The sequence below is a fragment of the Castor canadensis genome, chromosome 9, assembly GCF_047511655.1.
Source record: "Castor canadensis chromosome 9, mCasCan1.hap1v2, whole genome shotgun sequence".
Lineage (NCBI taxonomy): Eukaryota > Metazoa > Chordata > Mammalia > Rodentia > Castoridae > Castor > Castor canadensis.
The window spans coordinates 150,309,954-150,331,060 of NC_133394.1; the positions used below are offsets into that span (position 1 = coordinate 150,309,954).

Genomic DNA, 21,107 nt, shown 5'->3' on the forward strand with positions numbered 1-21,107 from the left:
TCCTGGACTAGGATTTGAACCATAACTCCTGGGTTCCCAGCCTCTGACTTAGACTGAATTACATCACCAGTCTTCCTGGGTCTCAGCTTGAGAATGCCAACCTTACACTCACGCCTTTACTCATTTTAGCGTGTCTCATGACCTAAAGACAACATGTACTGCTTACACGAAGTTTGTCTCAGAGAATGCCTGACAGGAATGCTGCAGAGAGGCGAGGGAGCACAGTTACAAGAAACCCACTCCACCACCTTCACCTGACCACGTGGCGCCCCAGTGTTGCTGAGAAAAACCATTCCAACCCAACACAAGCATCTCTGTGTTATTTATACTAAATGCCAAAGGTGAACTCTAGAGCCAGTGTGTGCTAGGGCCCAAGGAGAGGTGGGCACTCCCACCACATGGTCAGCTGAGCCTCCTTCATTGATTGCTCCACTAAATATGGCTGGGAACTTGCTCCAAAATAATCCAGGATGGAGATGTACAGCAACAGCACAACTGTGCAGAAGCTGAATGGTGGGTACACGGGGGCTGTTATGGGGAATCTTAGGTGTCTACTTGACTGGATTGAGAACCACCCGGGATGTCAGTAGAACTCACTGCTGGTGTGTCTGTGAGGACATCTCAGGGACAGTTAGATCCTGAGGGCTGTGACCTAATGAATGACTTCATCCCTTGCAGATTCATAACCTGATGACATCATTGGAGGTGGTGAAAGGTTGAAGGTGGGGCTGGGCTGACAGAGGTAGGTCACTGGGGGCGTGTCCGTGGTAGCTGTGACCTGCCCTGGCTTCTTCCTGCATCACCTTTCTCTGCTTTCCAGCTGCCATGAAGTAAGCCACTAGTGGTTCCTGGGTACTTCACCATGCCCTCCCCATCATGCTGAATTAACATTTCTGAAACCCACAAGCAAAATAAATAATTCCTCCCTTTAAGCAGTTCTCAGGTATTTGTGTCACAGCCATGAAGAGCAACTAACACAGCGTTTCATCCATTTACCCATGGCTGCTTTCTACACTGCAGAGGATTTGAACAACTAGAGAATTCTTTTTAAGAATGAAGTGTGAGAGCCTTTGCACACGCTGAGCAGACCGAGGTGGGCAGCACCTGGACAGTGGCCTCACAGGGGGACATGGGTTTTACCTCTCATGCTTCTGGATGAGGTGTGTCAGCTGGGTGGATGCGGCGTCCAGGAGGCCTTGCACACGGGTGTCTGTGGACTGCAGGTTCCGAACCAAGTACTCTCTGTGGCCAAACCTCTTACTCAGATGACACCTCTTGGTGGCCTGGAAGAAGTCCATTAACTCGTCCACATTCTCCTGTTAAAATTGTTTCAAGTCTGCTTAGTTATAACGTTGAGAAACACCTTTGTCAGCATTTGAAGTACTACATTTCCTTTCAGAAGAAAGTACACTACACGGGAACCACACTGGGACGAACACCTTTAACTTCCACCTGTGACAGAGGCTCATAAGAAGGTGATGTGCAGACAGGAAGAGAGCTTTGAGAAGTGCACTCTGGACTAAATGCAAGGGTTACCGGACTAACTTTCCTGCCCCACCAACAGGACGCACATCCACCCTTTTGGCCTCTGACCCCCAGGGGCCTCCCCACAGTGCTGTGCCCAGGCTGGGTGTGGGCGTTCTGGGGTGAATTGGCCACTGGCCTGACCCCCCAGGTGCTACTCCACTCTCGGAGGAGATGAGATGAGCAGGACAGCCACAAAGGGCAGCAAGAAATTTCCCCGATCTGCAGGGTAAGCAAGATCTGACCAAACGCAGGAGGCTGAATAGGCGGGCTCACACTGGCGGTGCTCTCTGGGCGCTTCATGCCTTGCCCAAGTTGATCTAGGAGGTATCATTACCTCTATTTCAGAGACAAGGAAACCAAGCCTGCATCGCACAGCTGGGTCAGAAGCAGCAATCTGATCGCAGGGCCCGTGCACTAACATCAGCTGGCTACGTCCCAGAGCACGGTTTTAACCCAGCACAGTGGTGACCCTGGCCCCCTTAGACTAGCCACGTCAGTGGTACTGTCGCTTCCACCTACGGAAACACTGTCCACACAATGGGCTAGCAAAAGGATGGACAGACATCTTGTTCAATGGAAATGGACATCCTTCTTCCCACACAAGACTCTCGACATCTTCAGGTCTCAATACTTGAGGCGCAGTCCTACCCAGTGAAAAGCTGGGCGGTCAGTCAGAGTGGCACAAGGCTAACCTCTTCCTGGGGGTTCCAGGGCCCAGCAGCAGCATGCTAGGACTGTGGCAGGAGCCTTCTCACCTCCTCTCCATAGAACTGGATCCTCAGGCTGGCTGGTACGAGCCCAGCAGGAAGGCGATGCTGAGCTGCCATCCAGACACTCTGACCGTGTGGTCTGTACCACAGTACAGCAGCGACCTCTTCAATCACCACCACGGTACAAACGACGAAGCACGCCTCCTGCCACTTTCTCATCAAGAGTCAGCACTGCCCATCACGGGACTGAAATAACCACAGAACCGCTGGCATCTGTGTGACACGTGTGGCCGAGAGGAACGCCCCACATGTGAAGATGACGCCTCTTTACTCTCCCGGAAGGTTTGGGGGGGGAATCGTAGGTCAGAACGCAGAGACTGGAGTGTTCGCTTCCCTCCTGAGAGCCCCCTGAGCGTGGCCCTCAGCAGGATGTCACCTGCTCTCCCCCTGGATGCCCTGCTCCATCTTGGCCCTGCTCACCCAGCCTCTTAAGACCACAAATCTGGCAGTGGCCTCACTGACCCTGGGAACTGGCACGCCAGCCTTGGGCACCTTTGTCAAGGGTTAGGTGAACCGATGAGTCCCTCGCCAGAGCTCTTACACATGCAGCTGTGCACTGCTGTGTCTGCATCTCCTCCACTGTTCTAGTCCACTTCCCACCACTGCTTAGGCAAGGGCAGTGACAGGGAGGCTGGTCACATGCCTTGATTCACCTGGGACGATCACAGCTCATCATGAGACAGGTGGGGTTCTTCAAAGGGAAGAAATTAACCAGCCACCTGGGACAATTTTCACTTGTAAAGATACAGCTGAAACGGCCAGGTGACGGCTCCATCAGAAAACTGCTCAGGGACCACTTTTACACTCATGAGAGTGTTTCATAGCTGAAACACGAATTTTCATGAAGCAAGAGTTTGCTCTTAATAATCCTTGTCATGGCCTGGAGCAAGTGGTCAGTGCCAGTGGGCACCCGGAGTGCAGTGACGAGGGCACCTCACATACCAGCAACTTCATGTGTGCTCCTGTGCACATGAACGGCCCTATGCAGGCCTCATAGGAGACTCCACTCCAATGCCAGGACACAAAGAAACTCTCTCACCACCATGCAGGAAGTCATTCCTGTCTGGATTAGTAACATCCACACTCAAGCTTATGTGCAAACACACACACAAATTCACCCACACAGCTGGGTGCTGGTGCTTACACCTGTAATACTAGCTACTTGGGAGGCAGAGTTGGGAGGATCTCAGTTCAAGGCCAGCCCAGGCAAATAGTTTGTGAGACCCTATCTCAAAAATACCCAACACAATAAAGGGCTGGTGGAGTCGCTCAAGTGGTAGAGCATCTGCCTAGCAAGCATGAGGCTGAGTTCAAAGCCCAGTATCACCAAAAAAAAAAAAAAAAAAAAACACTTCACCCACACATGTCTAGACAGATCCCAAGCCCTAGGTAGGTAGGCATCAGTGCACACACATGTAAGTTACCCATCTTTTTACAGCTCTGTACATTAATCACATCTTGTGCCAAGCACTGACTTTTGTTGAATCTTCATGGCACCCCTGTGAGTGAGGGTATTCTATTATACCCATTTCACAGGTGGGGAAATTGAGGCTCAGAAGTTGGGTAACCTGCCCAAGAATACCACAGGTGATAAAGGTGGGCGTGGAATCAAACCAGGTCACTCTGAGCCCACAGCCTATGCTCCCAGCCACCAACTTCCCAGTGTACTAGACACTCACTCCCAGGTCACAAGGAAGAAGAGAAAGCTCACAGGACATGGCACAAGGGACTGCTAGGATTTAACAATGGGGGGCGGTGACTTCCAGAAAGAGTTTGGAGAGTGGCTCCACTTGTGGGAAGCCAAACAGAGTCATTACCTGTGTTTCAGAATACTCCTGCAGCACAGCCTCAGCCGCCTCTGGCTTCAGTTCCCCTTTGAACACAGCACTTTGTATCTGGGTGAAGAAGATACCGTGCAACTCATTTCTCTGGGAAATAGCCAGCTGCCTGTGAGCCTGGGCGAAGTCTTCTTCCTGGCGCAAAGCAAGAGACCTCATCAGGTGCTCCTGCTCCAGGCCATGGAGGGTCCGCAGAAGGCTGCTGCACTCAGCGGCAGACTGCGGGAGAAGAGGAAGCACGTGAGAGAGGGAAGATGCGACAAGCACGGATGTGCACACACGTACACACCACACCATGTGTGCAGCACACAGACCCACACATCAGGTGTGCAACACGCACACCTTCAGTACATCAAGTGCATGCACACACTACATTGGGTATGCTTGCTGCACATGTGCACTGTACACATACACACAGGCACATGTATGTCTGTGCACATGTGTTGCACATACAGCTACACAGTGCACACACACACATGCCAGAACACGCTCACATGGAACACACATGTGCACACACACACACACTGTCCCAAGCTGACAAGGACCGTTCCAACCTGCCGTCCCTGTTATCTGAATATCTTTCCAGAACAATCACAGAGCAAAAATTCACAGGGGTGGAAATGTGCAAATTAAAAGCACTTGAGGACAGCCTGCACGGAAGGAATGAGAACCTCTTCAGCACCGGGGGCTCTCGCAGTTAGGCTCAAGTTATCCCCGTCATCTTTTGTTCTCAACCTATGTGAAGGCAATGACTGCAGTCAGCCTGAGCTCAGACCTTTTGGGGAAGAAGAGGCAAAAGTGGTGCTGAGATTGGTACCAGGCTGCCTGGGCAGGAAGTGGCCCAGCGAGAGGAAAGGAAGGAACAAGCTGCCAAGTTCCCAGGACAGCCACACCCCATCCTCAAGCAGGGCTGTTCTTCCCCCCTCGTGGGTGTGTGGGCAGGGTCCTAGGATGACCCCTTGGGTTCCCTGGTATACCTCATGTAAATTCTCACCCTTGGAGTGTGGGTAGAAATCTGAGTGTGATGGGAGTCCCTTCTGTGATCAGGTTACCTTATAGGGAAAGGTGAAGGTGTCTTGATGGCAGTTAGGACCCAGGGAGCCCGACCTGGTGAGCCTGATTTCAGCAGGTGAGAGTCCTCACAGAGTAAAGCACCCTCCCTGAAGGCAGAGACGGACCCTCTCCTGCTGGCCTTAAATAATCTAACCGTCATGCTGTGAGCCATCCACAGCCAATGAAGGCTTCCAGGAACACTCACAAGGACTAAATCCTGCCCACAGTTCCAGAGGACACAACCCAGCTGAGACGCTGATGGCAGCTTTGGACCCAGCTGAGCTGTGCCAGACTCCTGACCATCTCAACAGTGAGATGGTGGGTGGACATCGTTTTAAGGCACTGCATGTGGGTGGTTCATGACACAGCCATTGGAAACAAACACACCACTCTACAGAGACAGACGCACACCTCAGAGAGGCTCAGAGCCCTTCCCAAACTCCCTGCTGCTTGGGGGGTACAAGGCAGCCAAAGCAAACCCTCAGGCTCTGGGTTCTGAAAGCACACGGGCGGTGGACAGCGCACGGTGGTGAACAGTGGCAGGGACAGGTGTGCAGGTGCTCAGGTATGCAGGAGGTGGGGACGCAGCTACCCAAATACTCACTATGGGCTTGGCCATGGGTAGTGGGAGGAGTGGGCAGTGCCATGGCCCGGCTGAACATAGCCAGGAAGCCAGAGGGGCCGTGACACACAGAGCCAGGGCCGGAGCTTCTCCACTCTGGACACTAAGCTAGAGTGTCCAGCTCCCCATACTCTACACAGCCTCAGTCCCCGGCCCCCAGCATCCCATGTCACAGACCTGCCCACCTCCCACTCCACTGCCTCAGGAAAGCCTACACAGGTGACATGCTCATCTCTGTTTCTGTCTTTCCAATTCCTTTTACTTTTCAATTGGTTGAGAATCTGGGCAGGAGAGAGAAGCACTGCCTATCCAGACCTCCAGAGAAACTCAACAGTCCACACGCAGCATCCCTGCCCTAGAGGCCATCACAGCAGAGTCTGGTGGACAGGCAGAGCAGCAGTCATAAGGCTGGAAGCCAGGGGCTTTCATCACCGTCCACACCGCCAGGGTCTATCCAAACACTAATGGTTTACCTTGGCCACTAAATAGCAACTGAGTCTATTTTAAAAGCTGGTTTTACAAAAAGGATCATATTAGACTTCCAAAGTCACGCTGTTGCACAGAAATGTTATTTGCAAACGACTAGATCTAAATCAAAGAATGCAGTTCAAGCTGGGTACCCGTGGCTCACACCTGTATCCTAGCTACTTGGGAGGATCTCAGTTCAAGGCCAGTCTGTGCAAATGGTTCTCAAGACCCCATCTCCAAAATAACAGAGCAAAATGAACTGGAGGCGTGACTTAAGCAGTACAGCAGCACCTGCTTTGCAAGTGTGAAGCCCTGAGTTCAAACCCCAGTCCCAATAAAAAACAAAACAAAAAACCTGCAGCTCACCAAGGGCATGGGGGAGGGGGGAAGCTGGTGCCATTAAGCCAATTCTGCCATCAAAGGGACTTTCTGTTGTGATAGAAGACACTGGAGATCTTTGCTTCTAGCTCTTTGAGATGCATGGTTCATTCCCCTTAGCTTACAAGTCACCCTGCTGTGGTAGTCACATGCCTTCTGGAAGGTCAGAGCAAGGCTCTGAGTACAGCAACCAACCAGTGCAGTCTACATTCCTCATGGCTCACCATGGCCTCGCGGTGGAGACACGCTCTGCAAACCATAAGGAATGACAGAATTTAAATTTGAGTAGATTTCATCTCTATTCTCTTCCCTGGAATTCCTAAGCCTTCCTCCAAGAAAACTGGTATTTCTTAGTTTGCTTTTTTTTTCTTTTTTTCTTAAATGAATTCTGGAGGAAGTAACAGATCCAAAACATTTTTCTGTGTTTTATTGAAGGGCGACTTCAGTACGTGACAGATCACTACAAGGTGACCTGTGATTTTGTATGATGGAGTGGCTCAAGTGACTAAAGTTCTGTTAACTTTTGTGACTCACATTTTTGCAAGAAGACTGGTTCAAATAGTGGTTTGTGCCTAAATAGGCCAGTAGCAAAGTGGAGGTGAGGCTGGGAGTAGGCTGCACCAGGGCCTGCAGAAGGCAAATAAGGGACTTACCTAAGAATCTTATGAGACCATCCTGGATTATTTGAGTGGGCCTTAAATCCAGTGACATTGGATGAGTCCCAAACTCAGTAACAAGTGCCCTTGTAAGAGACAGAATAGGAGATGGCAGGGTCCCAGGAAAAAGCCATGAGAAGATGGAGCAGAGGTTAAAGTGACACAGTGACAACCCAAGGCACACCAGGCCAAACGAAGAAGCCTCTCCTAAAGACTGAGGATGGGACATGGCCTTGTCAATGTTCGTTGACTTTCTGACCGTTTGAGCCACAAAGGATAAATTTCTGCTGTTTTATGTCACCAAATTTGTGGTAATTTGTTTTGGCAGTCACCGGAGACTAATACAGAAGTCAAACAGCCCACAGCCATACCCTAAAACAAGATTGCATTAAGGCCAGGAGGGTCCAGGTGCGGAAAGCAGGTGGGGGTGACAGTGAATACCACCCTGATCTTTCCCACCCAGCCCACATCTGAGCAATGCCACCTGTGACCATGAGCTATTTAATCACTTCTAGGCAAAACTCCCCTGTTTGGTTGGCATAAGGGGAGTAGAAGCAAAATGCAGGAGCTGGTTTCTTTTCCCTCCCTCCCTCCCTTCCTTCCTTTTTTTTTGATGGTACTTGGCTTTAAGCTTGCTAGGCAGACACTCTACCACTTGAGCCAGACTTTTTGCACTGGTTATTTTTGAGATAGGGTCTTGCTTTATTCCCAGGCCAGCCTGAACCACAAGCATCTTATTTATGCTTCCTTTAGTAGCTGGGATGACAGAGGTGTGCCACTGCACAGCTATTGGTTGAGATAGGGTCTTGAGAACTTTTTGCAAGGGCTGGCCTCAAACCACAATCCTCCTGAACTCCCACTCCCAGGTTGCTAGGATTACAGGCATGACCCATTGCACCCAGCTTAGGAACTGATTTCTAAGCAGCTGTGGAGCCTCCCTAGGATGGTAGGTGTTCAGAGCAGGATATGCAGGCTCAAGTCACACTGCCTGAGTAAACTATCTTTCCCAGAGGAAGGCAGGAACCAGGGTTGATCTGGGATGCCTGAGAAGAATCTGCTTCTTCTAAGGCAGCGACAGATGCTGCTTTTGGAAGAATGAGGGCTATTCTCTGAACAACACAGGTCAGCTTGGGGAGATTCCACAACCAGAACTCTGAGAACCCGGTGCCTTCTGCCACCTGGGGCGTAGGTGGCTGCTTCTCCTACATCCACCTCTCCCAGGCTACCTGAGAGTGGAGCCGCTAGACTTTGAAAGAGGAGCTAAGGCATTCAGGAGTAGAAGCAAGAAACTGTGAGTCCAGTTTGTCTGACTCCAGATCTGTACAGGAGAGAACTGTGATTCAGCAGACTATAGATCAGACAAGGATGCACATGCTTTGTCATTACAACCACCTCTGCCACCGAGGCCTTTCCACTCTTCCCATGACCTTCCACAGCACCATGAACAGAGCTGTGGTCTAACATGGCTATCTGGTGTAACATTTTTCATATGCAAGGGTCCTTCATTAGATTATGAATTTCTTGAATGCAAAGCCAAGTCTCATTCAACTCTGTAACTGCAGGGCCTAGCCTAGTGCTAAGAGATGATCAGTGGTCAATAAACGCTTGCTAAATGAATCCTGGATGGATGGATGGATTGATGGATGGAAGGATGGATGGATGAATAGCTATGAGGATGTGTGCGTGGGTGGGTGTACAGATGGATAAATAGGTTGGTGGTGGATAGGTGGATGGATGGATGGGTAGATGGGCAGATGGATGAACAGATGGGTGGATTTGTGGGCTGGTGGATGGGTGAGTGGATGGATGAGTACGTAGTTGGACAGATAGATGGAGGGATGGATGGATGGATGGATGGATGGATGGGTAGATGGGCAGGTAGATGGACAGATGGGTGGATGTATGGGCTGGTGGGTGGAAGGGTGAGTAGATGGATGAGTGGGTGGATGGACAAATGGGTAGATGGATGGGTGGATGGGTGGGTAGATAGACAGATGGGTAGATGGATGGGAAGATAGGTAACTAGATGAGTAGATGGATAGGAGGGTGGATGGGTAAATGGGTGGGTAAATAAATGATGGACCCCTAAAGAGGAGGCACAGGAATACTGTCAGAGCCGCCTTACCCGCTCACTAACTCGTTTCAGCAGCTCTTCTGCTTCCTCCATCGCCACCATCTCCCTGTGATACTGGCTTTCTGTCTTCTTTCTTGCTTCCAGGTCGCATTCAGCTGTCAACGCCAACATCTTTCGATCGTACTCCTCTTGTATTTCCTTTTCCAGCAGCAGAAACTGCTTTTTGAAAATAGCACCCATCCTCCTCTCCACTTGGGGAGAGAGATGGCCAGCACTGGTCAGATTTTTCAATAGGAGGGCAATGATATCCTTGCTGATTTGGGTCCTACAAGCCTCCAGATCTGCATCCGCCCGGTTCAGGGTTGCAATCTCCAACCTAAGAAACAACGTAAGTCAAAAGAACTCCATTGCATGAAGCCACCACAGAAACCAACTATTTGTAGGTAAGGCCTTTCTTTCTTCTTAGTCTCTCCTCTTCCTTTCTTCCCTCCCTTCTGCTCCATTCACTTACTGAACACCAGTCACTAAGTTAGCAGGTTCTTACTTAGTAAATGTGTAAGGTACCATGCCTGGAACAATGGTCTTTGCCAACAAGTAACAAACAAGTCCACAAGAATGTCAAGGAGAAAAGAGAGAGCTAATATGTTTGGAGGATATAAAAATATTTTATTTGACTTTTTATCCTATTAAAAACTAATTTATGGACATGACAACTAAATATAATATATCCTGGATGAGTTCCTGGAGCAGAAAAGAACATCAGATTAAAAACTAAGCCTGGCCTTCAATTCATAATGATGATTTGAAATTTGGTTTATTCATTGTAACAGATGTACTTACTAACGTAAGATATTAATGGTAAATAAACCCAGGTACAGGATATACTGGAACTCTCTGTGTTATCATCTCAATTGTTTCTGTAAATCTGAAAGCAGTCTAAAAATACAGGCTACCTGAGAAGTAACTGTTAGATACCTGCAGGGCCACAGTGTTTCTGAGGATTGTATGAGTTGGTGGCACCACTCTGCACACAGTAACACAACAGCCTGCACTCATAAATTGGTGAGTTTTATGGTTTGTGAAAGAAATTTCTATGAGAGCTAGAGAAAAATGTACAGGAAAAATTAATTTATTCTCACGATTAAAAAAATCTAGACAATAAAGACACATAGAAGACGACTTCATTCACAGTAAGTCCATCGTTCTATCAGTCATTGCTGAGGTTTGTTAGATAGTCCTCCAAGGGACACCTCTCCCATAAATGCACACTACTTATACAGATGAGTACAATTTTGTCTTTTTTTCTCAATTAACATTGTACTGTTTTCCAGTGGAATTTAAAAACTACAAGAGTTTCTGTTACAGCGTTTGCAAAATATTTCATCACGTGGAGTGTCACTGTTTAACCATTCTTCTATTGCTGTAGGTTCAGGTTATTTGCAAATTTCAAAATTTGTAGTAAACATCTTTGTGCAGAATTATTAATTTTCTCTGTGCATATCCCTACGAAAGAAATCACTAGGCCCAAGGTCAGGGTCAGTTCGAAGCCTCTTAGAAACACCTGCCAATGCTTTCCAGGTTCTCAGTACAAATGCACTGGGGACTTCCTCCCCACATCCTCTACATCCATCTGATAGGAGAGAATAGCATTTGACTGTAAAGACAGAGGGTTTTAAGGACATTATTATGGAAATTTTCAAGCACTTGAAAGTGAAGAGAATGTAACCCCCATATTACCTAGCTTCAAAAATGTCAATTTTACACTCTTTTGTATCCCTTTGACATGTGTTTGAACATTTTAAAGCAAATCTTAGATGTGTCATTTTACCTGTACACAACTCAGCATGTTCCCTTCATTGTCAAGGAGAAAGACAGAGACAGACAGATACATATAAACAGAGATAGGGAAACAGGTGTCTATTTATCTTTTACCTAAAGAGAGGCAGAAAAATAGCAAAAATGCTGACTATTTTAAGTCAAAAGCACTTCAAAAAATAAGTAAAAGCAAGTAAGAGACCATGCTGACTCTTGTGCCTTGACTTAAAAGCAGGAGGTGAGCTCCCCACATCAAGGTCGCCCTCCCCGCACCATTATCATCAGGGATGGACAATGGACTCCGTTCTTTCTTCAGCCTCCACCATAATTTAGTGAGTTTTTCACACCTTGCTATTCTTTGTCCAATTCGGTGTATGTGTTCAACTCTAGCTGCTTCTTTGGGCCTTTGTTTCTCTATGAGGGCTCCATGTCACATAAAACTTTATCTTTTGTCTATTTAATTATCAAGATCAGCCCAAGACCCTACGCATAGAGGGAGAATTTTGACTTCCCTGCATTATCACATGAAAATATTTCAGATAATTCCAACAATGAATATGGTGTCATGACCATCATTATTCAAATGACCTGGAATGTCGCCTGTGTCTTTTTACACTTGAAGCACACAAACCCCTCAGAGTTGGTGAAACCACCTGATTCCACGCTCTGGTCTCAGGCTTTTCTTCCAAGCCACTGATTGGCCAGTTGGGGAAACCAGGTCCTCATCCCGCAAAATAGGCCACTTTGTGAAGATGGCCGACTGCATCCTCGGGGCGTCACTGCACATCTACCCATGTTTCCTGTAAACTAGATCCAAAGTCTTGACTAGCCAGATTCAATTTATTTTCCTATATACCCCATAAGTGGCACTGTGACTTCCTACAAGGTGATGCTGATATGAACCACAGTGCAAGTGGTGCTTTCGCGATGTTTGCACCAGAAAATCTCCTGTTGACTTCATCTAATGGCTTTAGCATTCATTTCTAATTTTTACCTAATGTCCATGATTTCATTAAAGGCTAAAAAAAAAACCTATTCCAACTCCTTCATTTCCTCTGCATTTTTAAGCTGGTATTCTTTAAAAAGAACTTTGCCAAGCATCCTGGTACACGTCTGTAATCCCAACACTCAGGAGGCTGAGGCAGGGGAGTCACAAGTTCCAGGCCAGTCTGGGCTACACAGTGAGACTGTCTCAGAGCACAAAATAAATAAAAAAGAAAAAGAACTTTCAACAATAACTCACTGATAATTCTAACATCAACTACACAGGAAGGATAGATATTTGATTCTTCCCTTTATATGTTATCAATTTTCTTTTTTTTTATTATTTTATTATTTATATGTGCATACAAGGCTTGGGTCATTTCTCCCCCCTGCCCCCACCCCATGTTATCAATTTTCTAATTGATTTTCAGGTGATGTAGCAACCTCCAATGATGATGAAGGAATCCAGGTCTGTTTGCCTGTTTCATTTTGTTTTATTATAACACTTTTCTCAACACCCTGAGTGTCTGAGCATGAGTCCTCATGAGGACAAACATCGATGTGTCACCAGGCAGCACAGCTTACAGAAAAATGACACCTGACTGCTAAATAGCCAATTATTAAACTTCCGTGGAGGGACCTATAAGTAAACCATAAATACCTAACTAGGTGACACGATTTGAGCTTTCCTGAACGAGGTGACACTCAGAACTGAGCTTGTCCCTTGAGGGAATACTGGGAGCCATCTCCTTGTAGAAACCCTGGGAGCGGTCCCGTGGGTTGCTGTGAGTGAGGTTGGCACCTGTGGAGGATGGAGCTAAAGCCCTTGAGCCAGGAAGACCCTTACACCTCCTAGCGTGGGCTGCATCTCCTGGGTGAGAAACACCTTTGCGACAGCTGTATGGACTGCAGTGTGACCTGTGGCAACAGCACCCACTGGAGAAGAATGCCTAATGTCCTCACAGGAAGTCATGTTCCATCCTCATGCCTTCCGAGTAGATGGGCTGAGGGTAGACTACAGAGGTCCTGGGAGTCTAGCAGTTTCGCTGGACGTAGGAGGACACCTGTCTCTGTGTAGTATTGCAGGTGATGTGTGTGTGGCAGGTTTTAGTCTACCACAGTCATTATTTTTTGTTTTGTTTTGAATAGCAACCATTTACAAGCAATTTAGTTATTACACAAGCATATGAATGCCTACTGTGCCCTAGGCACTATGCCAAGACCAAGGTCATGCACTCTAATTAGCAAAAAAGAATTAGGGACCACCTAAAGCAGTAGATCCAGCTATGAGTGCCAATCATGGAGGTCCTGGGGGTCCTGGGTAAGAGAAGAAAGGAAGGGGCTGATGGAGTAGCTCGATTGGTAAAGCACCTGCCTAGCAAGTATGAGGCCCTGAGTTTATACCCCAGTATCACCAAAAAGAAAAAAAAAGAGAGAGAGAGACAGAGAGAGAGAGAAGAAAGGAAGACTTCCAGAGAATGTGATCTAAGAACAGGACTGGCCAAGGAGGAGCTGAAGAGAGGGTCCTCCAGAGAACAGAGCATCACAAAGATGGCCCAGGCAAAACCACTGTTCTGGTGGCTTTACAGACAGATTCTTAGAGATCATCCATCCAGACCCACTCTAGCCTTTCTGTGGTTGCTTTCTTTCCAGTTGATTCAGGTTCTATAGTTTGGTGAGAATGGACTTTTAGCCCAGGCGTCCAAACAGAGAGGAAGGCCTACATCAGTCTGAGCAGAGTTTTAAGCAGGGGCAGAGCTTAATTCATTGTGTTTGAAAAGTAGGCTCCAGAGATGAGGAGCAGGAGGTACAAAGCCTGACAATGGTTCCAGTGCCTTGTGACATCACAGTTAAGGCAAGTGACCATGTACAGGCCCTTGGCCAGCAGCATTCTCTGAGGCCCACCTAGGCCAGGAGGCCCACCTAGGCCAGAAGGCCCAGAGCTGAATGGCAAGGCAGGAGAGGTAAGCTGGGCCTCCATGGACCACCAGCATGGCAGCAGGCTTCCCTGAGGATGGAGAGTAGGACGTGCCACCCAGAGACCCACCTGAAATTGGGACCTGGAGAGCAGGTGGCCCAGCTGCAAATGGACTTCATTTGGTCTCCACTCTCAGGTGCCTGGCAGCCCTGCCACCATGTTAGCGGCCATTTGGCTGGCTCTGTGAGCCTGACGGTGTCCTCAGGCCTCATCCTCTTCTTTCCTCAGTTTACTCAAGGTGCCAATGTGAACTCACCACGAAACGTCTTTGACTTGTGTTTGTTTTGCTCGCCCAGTTTCATCAGTGTTCCCCTGAGTTCCCGGGTTATTTGGGAACAGGAATGTGGACCGCCAGCCCTTCCACTTCTGGATTCAGATCCCTTCCACTTTCTCTAGCAGTCTCAGGAGCTGTGGCTGTCAACTCTGGGAAGTCGGCTGCATACACCGAAGTCAACAGTGGTGACCTCATTGAGACCTGGCTGCTGTGGTTTAAAGAAGGCTCCCAGCAGCAGGGACCACAGCATCACCAGGAGTGAGGGCCCCCCGAGTAATATGACCACAGCCTCTGGGGAGGCCCTAGCGCTGAGGGTCCTGTTGAAATTACCCATGAGTCCACATCACAGACGTCGTTCCTCACCCACCCATTCCAAGCTGATGACCTCCTCAAAAAACGTCTGTTAATAAGCAGCCCTGGCTGGGGACTGTTTTTTCCTCTGCCTCTCTTAATATCAAAATGATGAATTGGTGCAGCTGGGCAGGTCACATATTTCATAGAGTCACGTCTCTTCCACTCACTGTCTTCTGTGTAATTTCTCAAATAGCTCCAGTCAAGGCTGCAAAGTAATTGCAAAAGGCAGGGTGGACAGAGTAGAGGCACTTTAATCCCAAGGCATGACGGAAGACAATCCCTGCAAACATCCACAGCTATCTCCCAAGTTACTAGGGAATGGCAGAGTGGCCCAACATTGTTCTTTGCGTTGCTCAGATTTTACCAACTCAGATCTCATGTCCTCTAGACACAGCCCAATTAGTCTCGCTCTACACGACACCTCACTCTTTGATTTTCTCAGCAAGTGCTTGTGTAGGGAGATCTCTGCTGGGCACAGGCATCACCAGACGCCTCAAGGCAGTGTGCTTGCTGTTAAATGCCAAATGAACCCAACGAACAGTGTTGCTCACATTGAGAAAACAAAATTACTTCCCTACCTGAGAAAGACAAAATAGATTTCGCACCTTTAGTAAAGCCTTGCGCAGCAGACAGAATAATGGCTCCCAAACATTTCCACATCCTAATCCCCGGACATGTGAAAATAAATTACATGCCAAGGGGGATTAACCACTCATCTGCTGACCTTGACACGGACAGATCAATAACAAGGTTTGTGAATTGGAAGAGGGAGGCATGAGTCAGAGCAGGAGAAGGCCCGTGAGGAAGGACGAAGAGGTGCCAGTGAAGACAGCTTAAGGGCAGAGGAGGGGCCCAAGCCAGTGATGAAGGACAGCCTGGAAAAGCAGAAAGCCTATCTTCCCTGGTGCTCACCCCTTGATTTTTGACCCTCCAGAACTATATGATACATCTGTGTTGTTTTAAGCCACCAAGTTTGCTGTAATTTGCATAGGATGCTTGCACACCTAGTCCCTAGTCTGTCCCCTCCACCCCAATCCATTCCTCAACTCACGAATGTACACAACATGGCTGCCAGGGCTGGGCAAACTACAGGTGCGTCTGAGGGGCCTTTCCACTTAGTAGCTAAGGGATCTCCACAAAGGACTCCACGCCAGCACGGGGGGGGGAGGGGGGCACCCTCAGATTGTTGCCACGGGTCTAAGAGAGGCAAGCAGTATAGTCTGGCATTGTGCTGGCTCTAAGGAATGGTGGTCCCCTCGTTCTTTGCTCCTGCTCTCCCAGGATGCTAGTCATGCAAAGGTCAGAGCCCATAGCTCACCCTTCCCCACGGGCCCAGGAAGATGACCTGAAGCACTGTCTGTTGTAAAGCTTTGATGTCTGTCACTCTGGATAAGCTGCCAGAAGTAGCAGCAATAAAAACAGCCTGTGTTCCAAAGACAGAAAGATATCCCTTTAAACTGATTAAAATACCAGGTTATTAATGAAGTTAAATCTTATCTGTTCATTTCCCAAATGGCCTCAGAAGAAGAAAATATTAGGAATTCATCACTTATTACAGGATTAGGTCCACTAGTAAAGAAGCAAATTTCCATGACACCCCTGCCCCGTGGCATTTTTAATTACACAGATAACAATGAAATATACACATCCACCCCCCCCGCACCCAAAAAAAAAAAAAAACCCTAGTGACTCCATGAGACAGACAGACAGGCATACTGAGTCACATATGCCGGGCTCTGATTCTTAAACTTCAAGTTTACGAGATTTGGCAGGATTCACGGGTGCTTTCTAGGGATCAATTATTCTTTCAGGTCACAAAAATGTCATCCTGCACTGCACTTCAAGGACGGACATATTTGCTTCATCCAGGTTTGCTGCAGACACAAACTCCACAAGTGACATCATCCCTCTAGCAAGCGACCATCACACAGAAGTTCAAAACAGTGTCTTGCACACAGGACTCACTTAATAACTAAGTCATTAATCATCTCACCCACAATAACACTGATTAAGTTATCCAAGAACTGATTAATACTTTGATTAGCTACTGATAATAAAAAAGAAAATAACATAATGGCTCTCATCCTATTTAGTTCATACAAAAATGAATCAAGTTCTTATCAAGATGAGCAAGGTGTTAGAATAAAATTAGGGTAAAGCAGAATTTGATATGCAAGGTGGTAAATGATCTTCTGAATGTGGAAGAGAACTCCTTAATTAGCAAGGAAGGTCATTAATTCTGAAGGAAGCCTAAACACCCATGGCCTTTTGTTTTTGCAGTTCTGGAGTTAGAACTCAGGGCTTTGTGCTTGCTAAGGTAGGTGCTCTACTATTTGAGTCACACCTCCAGCCCTTTTCACTCGGGTTATTTTGGAAATTGGGTTTCACTTTTTCCTAGGACAGCCTAGACCACAATCCTTCAATTTTTACACTTCCTTCTTTGCTGGGATGACAGGTGCACCCAACTTTTTTTCTGCTGAGAAAACTTCTTGCAAACTTTTTTGCCCCAGCTGGCCTTGAACTGCAATCTTCCCAATCTCAGCCTCTGGCATAGCTAGGACACAGACAAGCCACTGTGGCTGGCTCCCACTGCCTTTTTTTTTTTTTTTTTTTACAATATAAATCTGACTTTATCAAGTCAGGTGGTATAAGCATAGTAGACCCATAGAAACCTGACATTTTCCTTATAAGAAGTTAATTTCCATGGACAGATATATGATGCCAGCACACATGATATTTATATCCTGTCAATCTGAGGACCAGGGCAGTGGGGATTTGGGGAGAAATGCTTCCAGAGAATAAGTTATAACTGGTTGGGCTGGCGGAGTGGCTCAAGTGGTAGAGCACCTGCCTAGCAGGCCCCGAGTTCAAACCCCAGTACCACAAAAAAAAAAAAAAAAAAAAAAGAAAAGAAAAAAGCAAAGCATGAACCGAACTAAGTTGCAACTGCAGGTTAAACCAGGGTACAGTCACTGTAATCAGGGTAAATCACCAAGTCCTCAGTGTAGCATGAACTCAGACAGTGGGCTACTAGGGTCAGGTGCTGCCTCCTTCTTCCTGGATGTTTTCCTCTTACAGTTTTCCTTGACTAGATGTCAGACTGGACTCCCTGCTCTCCAGGCCCTGAACTACATCTTAAGGGGATGTGGACACACACAGACACACTTTCACACCGTCTATCCTGGGTTTCCACTCTCTCCTGCCCACTCCCACTCATCGTTAGTCACACACCAAGAGGGCAGTCAGCTCTGGAACAGACAAAACAGGAGTGGAGCTCCTCTTCCTACTTCAAATCCTCCATGAAGGCCCTAATAATCCTTTTTTTGGTTTTTGGTGTTACTGGGGTTTGAACTCATGGCCTCACACTTGCTAGATAGGCCCTCTACCACTTGAGCCACTCCACCAGCTCTGTTTCTTGTTGAGCATTTTCGAGATAGGGTCTTGAGAACTATTTGACCTGGTTGGTTTCGATCCATGATCCTCCTGACCTCTGCCTTCTGAGTAGCTGGGATTACAGGCATGAGCCACCCTCCTAACTTCTTTCTAAGCAATGCCAATCACCTTTTTTCTGCAGATGGTCTGCATTTCATTGTTTGGAAGCATGGGCTTGAGACTCACCCACCTTAGCTTCAAATCTGCCTCACCCCCTTGGGAACAGGGCCAGTCAGGTGACGTATTAGCATGACTGAGTGTCACTTCCCTGGTGGTTAAATGAGAATATTATCACAAATGAGGGTCACAGAAAGGATTAATTACAATGCCCGCTATACATGCTTTGTTTTGAAAACTTCACATATCCTCTACGGTTTAATCCTCACAACAACCTTACAAGGTAGGTGACTGGCCCCTTTTCTTTTTTTACAGCTGAAGAAACTGAGGCACAGAAAAATTTTTCGGGGAGAGGTTTTTTTTTTTTTTTGTCTTTTCTTTTTTGGTGCTGGGATCGAACCCAGGGCCTCACGCATGCTAGGCAAGCGCTGTACCACCGAGCTACATCCCAGCCCACAGAAAAATTTTTAAATCTTTTCAAATCACATGACTGTTAGGTGGCAGAGCTGAGATTTAAACCCATGACATGAGGCACCAGACTTCTTGTGTCCTCCTGGCACAGAACAGATACTGGAGATTGTTATTTCTCACTATTGTGGCTATTGTTATGTCTGACACAGTCTTCCCGGGTATCACCATTAATGACAAAGAAAAGAGGGACAAACATAACAGACATATGAGCAAGTAGGTGGGTAGATGGGTAAATGAATGGATGGATGGACAGGCGGATAAATGAACGGTCAGATGGACAGATGGAGTGGTAGGTAGGAGGGTGGGTAGGGAAATGGATGAGTGGGTAAGTGGATGGATAGGCAGGTAGATTGAAGGATGGATGGATGGATGGGTAGATGTATGGATGAATGGAGAGGAGCATGGATGAGTAGGTGGGTGGATCGGTGGGTGGACGGATGGATGGATGGATGGAGTTGTAGGCTTGTGAGTAGGTAAATGGATAGGTAGATGGATGAGTGGGTGAATGGAAAGGTGGGTGGGTAAATGGAGGATAGATCAATGAGTGAGTGTGTGCATGCATAGGTGAGTGGATGAATAGATGGATGTCTACAAAGGCAGATGAGTAATAGACACACAGATAACATCTGAACCTCTTATTGGAAAGACAAAACTGTGCTCTATATAATAGTTCAATGGGAGTCATGTGAAAGAAATTTTAGGGAAAAAACTTAAAGATGGTTTTAGAAATGAAACAGACATTGGATCTTAGCTAAGTCATCTTTCCGACCAGTGCTCAGATTGTCTTAGCATCTTCCTTGCCAAGTAGCCTCCAATCTTGGCTTTGCAAGCCCTACGATGAGGCCTGGATGCCTCTCCTGGCAGGTTGTTCTGCTGTAGCAGGAGTAGACAGCAAGAAAGGTCTTCTTCATAGTTTACAGTCATCTGCCAGCCTAAATTTTCATCATTGACCCTGGTTTCATTGGATTCTCCACAACCCTGCAGATACCTGGTGAGTGTGATCATGTGAACAAAATATCTACAATCCAGGCTAAACAGACTTGGGTATAGACAACATGGAGCCTGAAGGCCAGTGTGAGGACCAGTGCTGTACCAAAGACAACAAGAAGCTGGCAAAGATTTTCAGTAGCAGGAAACCCAGGAAGGTTCACTGGTGTAGGGAGAATGGACTGGAGAGTCAGGGACCGACAGGAGGTCAGTGCCAGAGTCCAGTGAGGCCATGGCAGTGGGAGGACTCAAGTGGTGGCAATGAAAGAGGAAGAGGTGACACAGTTCCAGGAGAGACAGGAATGGCCTCTGAGTTGCTTGTGACAACACCCTGCTGCTCTCTGGCTGGTGGCAGACCAACGGTGTGGTGCCAAGGCAACATGGCAGCCCAGGCACGACCCCAAAACTCTGCAGGAAGAACCACCATTGCCCTCCTGTTGCCAGTATGCACAGACTTCCACCTGTTGAAACTGACTAATCTGAATGGGGAGGGGTTGTGTGCTTCCCCTGTTCCTTCCAGGCCCCCTCCCATGGTGGACCTCAGAGAGAGGGCCTGACCAAGGACTGAGGAAGGCCCATGATGCCCAGAAGTTCCTCTGGACTTCTGTGATGAAGAGAACACTTCCTCACTCTGTCTAGACTATTTCCAGATTTTTCTACCTTGCCACCTCTCTGCCCTGGGGAAGGCTCTTAACCTGAGCAACAACCCCCCCATACACAGCTTCGACTAAGGGTGAATATTCCCTGCAGTCAGTTTTACAGGGGGCCTGTGGTATCTACTGTGGAACCCACCATGTCTGCACATTAAAGCCATGTCCTGCAATCCAGAAGCCACACAAATAATAGGATGTAGCTATTACTGTGATGTAGGTCAGTGGTAGATCATTTGCCTAGCATATAGGAAGCCATGGGTTCCAAGTCCAGTACTCCCCCACAAAAAAAGTCAATCTCCTTTTTGGCTAGGTTGGAGAACAGGCTGGCTATGTCTTACTTCCCAACTGTCTCAGAAGTCAAGGTGGTGGGGAGATGAGAGTCCATCACGGGTGCTTCTTGAACCTCCAACAGTTGGGGCCATTCCTTATTTCTACTTCCATGAACCTTGTGGCCTAGAAGGGTGGTGTGCAGCAGGTGAGATACTCGTTGAAGAGGACGTCACGTCACATCCTGCACAGTCAAGTGACCAGTCATCCCTCACTCACCCAGTAGGCATCACGGTGGCAGGGCCTGGGGCTGGGGCTGCTACTGCCATGCTCACCCCACCTTGCACTGCACTCTATACCACCCTTCTTCTGCTTCTCCCATCAAGCAT

The 21,107-nt window shown here is 47.7% G+C and overlaps 1 protein-coding gene across 6 annotated transcripts in view; it reads right to left on the reverse strand.

The window, feature by feature from the left end:
* Evc2 (EvC ciliary complex subunit 2) overlaps window positions 1–21,107 on the reverse strand; it is a 112,005-nt gene that overhangs the window by 42,275 nt on the left and 48,623 nt on the right. For 5 of the 6 annotated variants that reach the window (XM_074042647.1, XM_074042645.1, XM_020178365.2 and 2 more), the window contains 3 exons: window positions 9,438–9,762; window positions 4,115–4,354; window positions 1,141–1,316 (listed from right to left, as the gene is read on the reverse strand). In XM_074042647.1, coding sequence (XP_073898748.1) covers window positions 1,141–1,316; window positions 4,115–4,354; window positions 9,438–9,762 — 741 coding nt within the window. The remainder of the gene's footprint in view (window positions 1–1,140; window positions 1,317–4,114; window positions 4,355–9,437; window positions 9,763–21,107) is intronic. The other variant, XM_074042646.1, reaches the window with a different exon arrangement.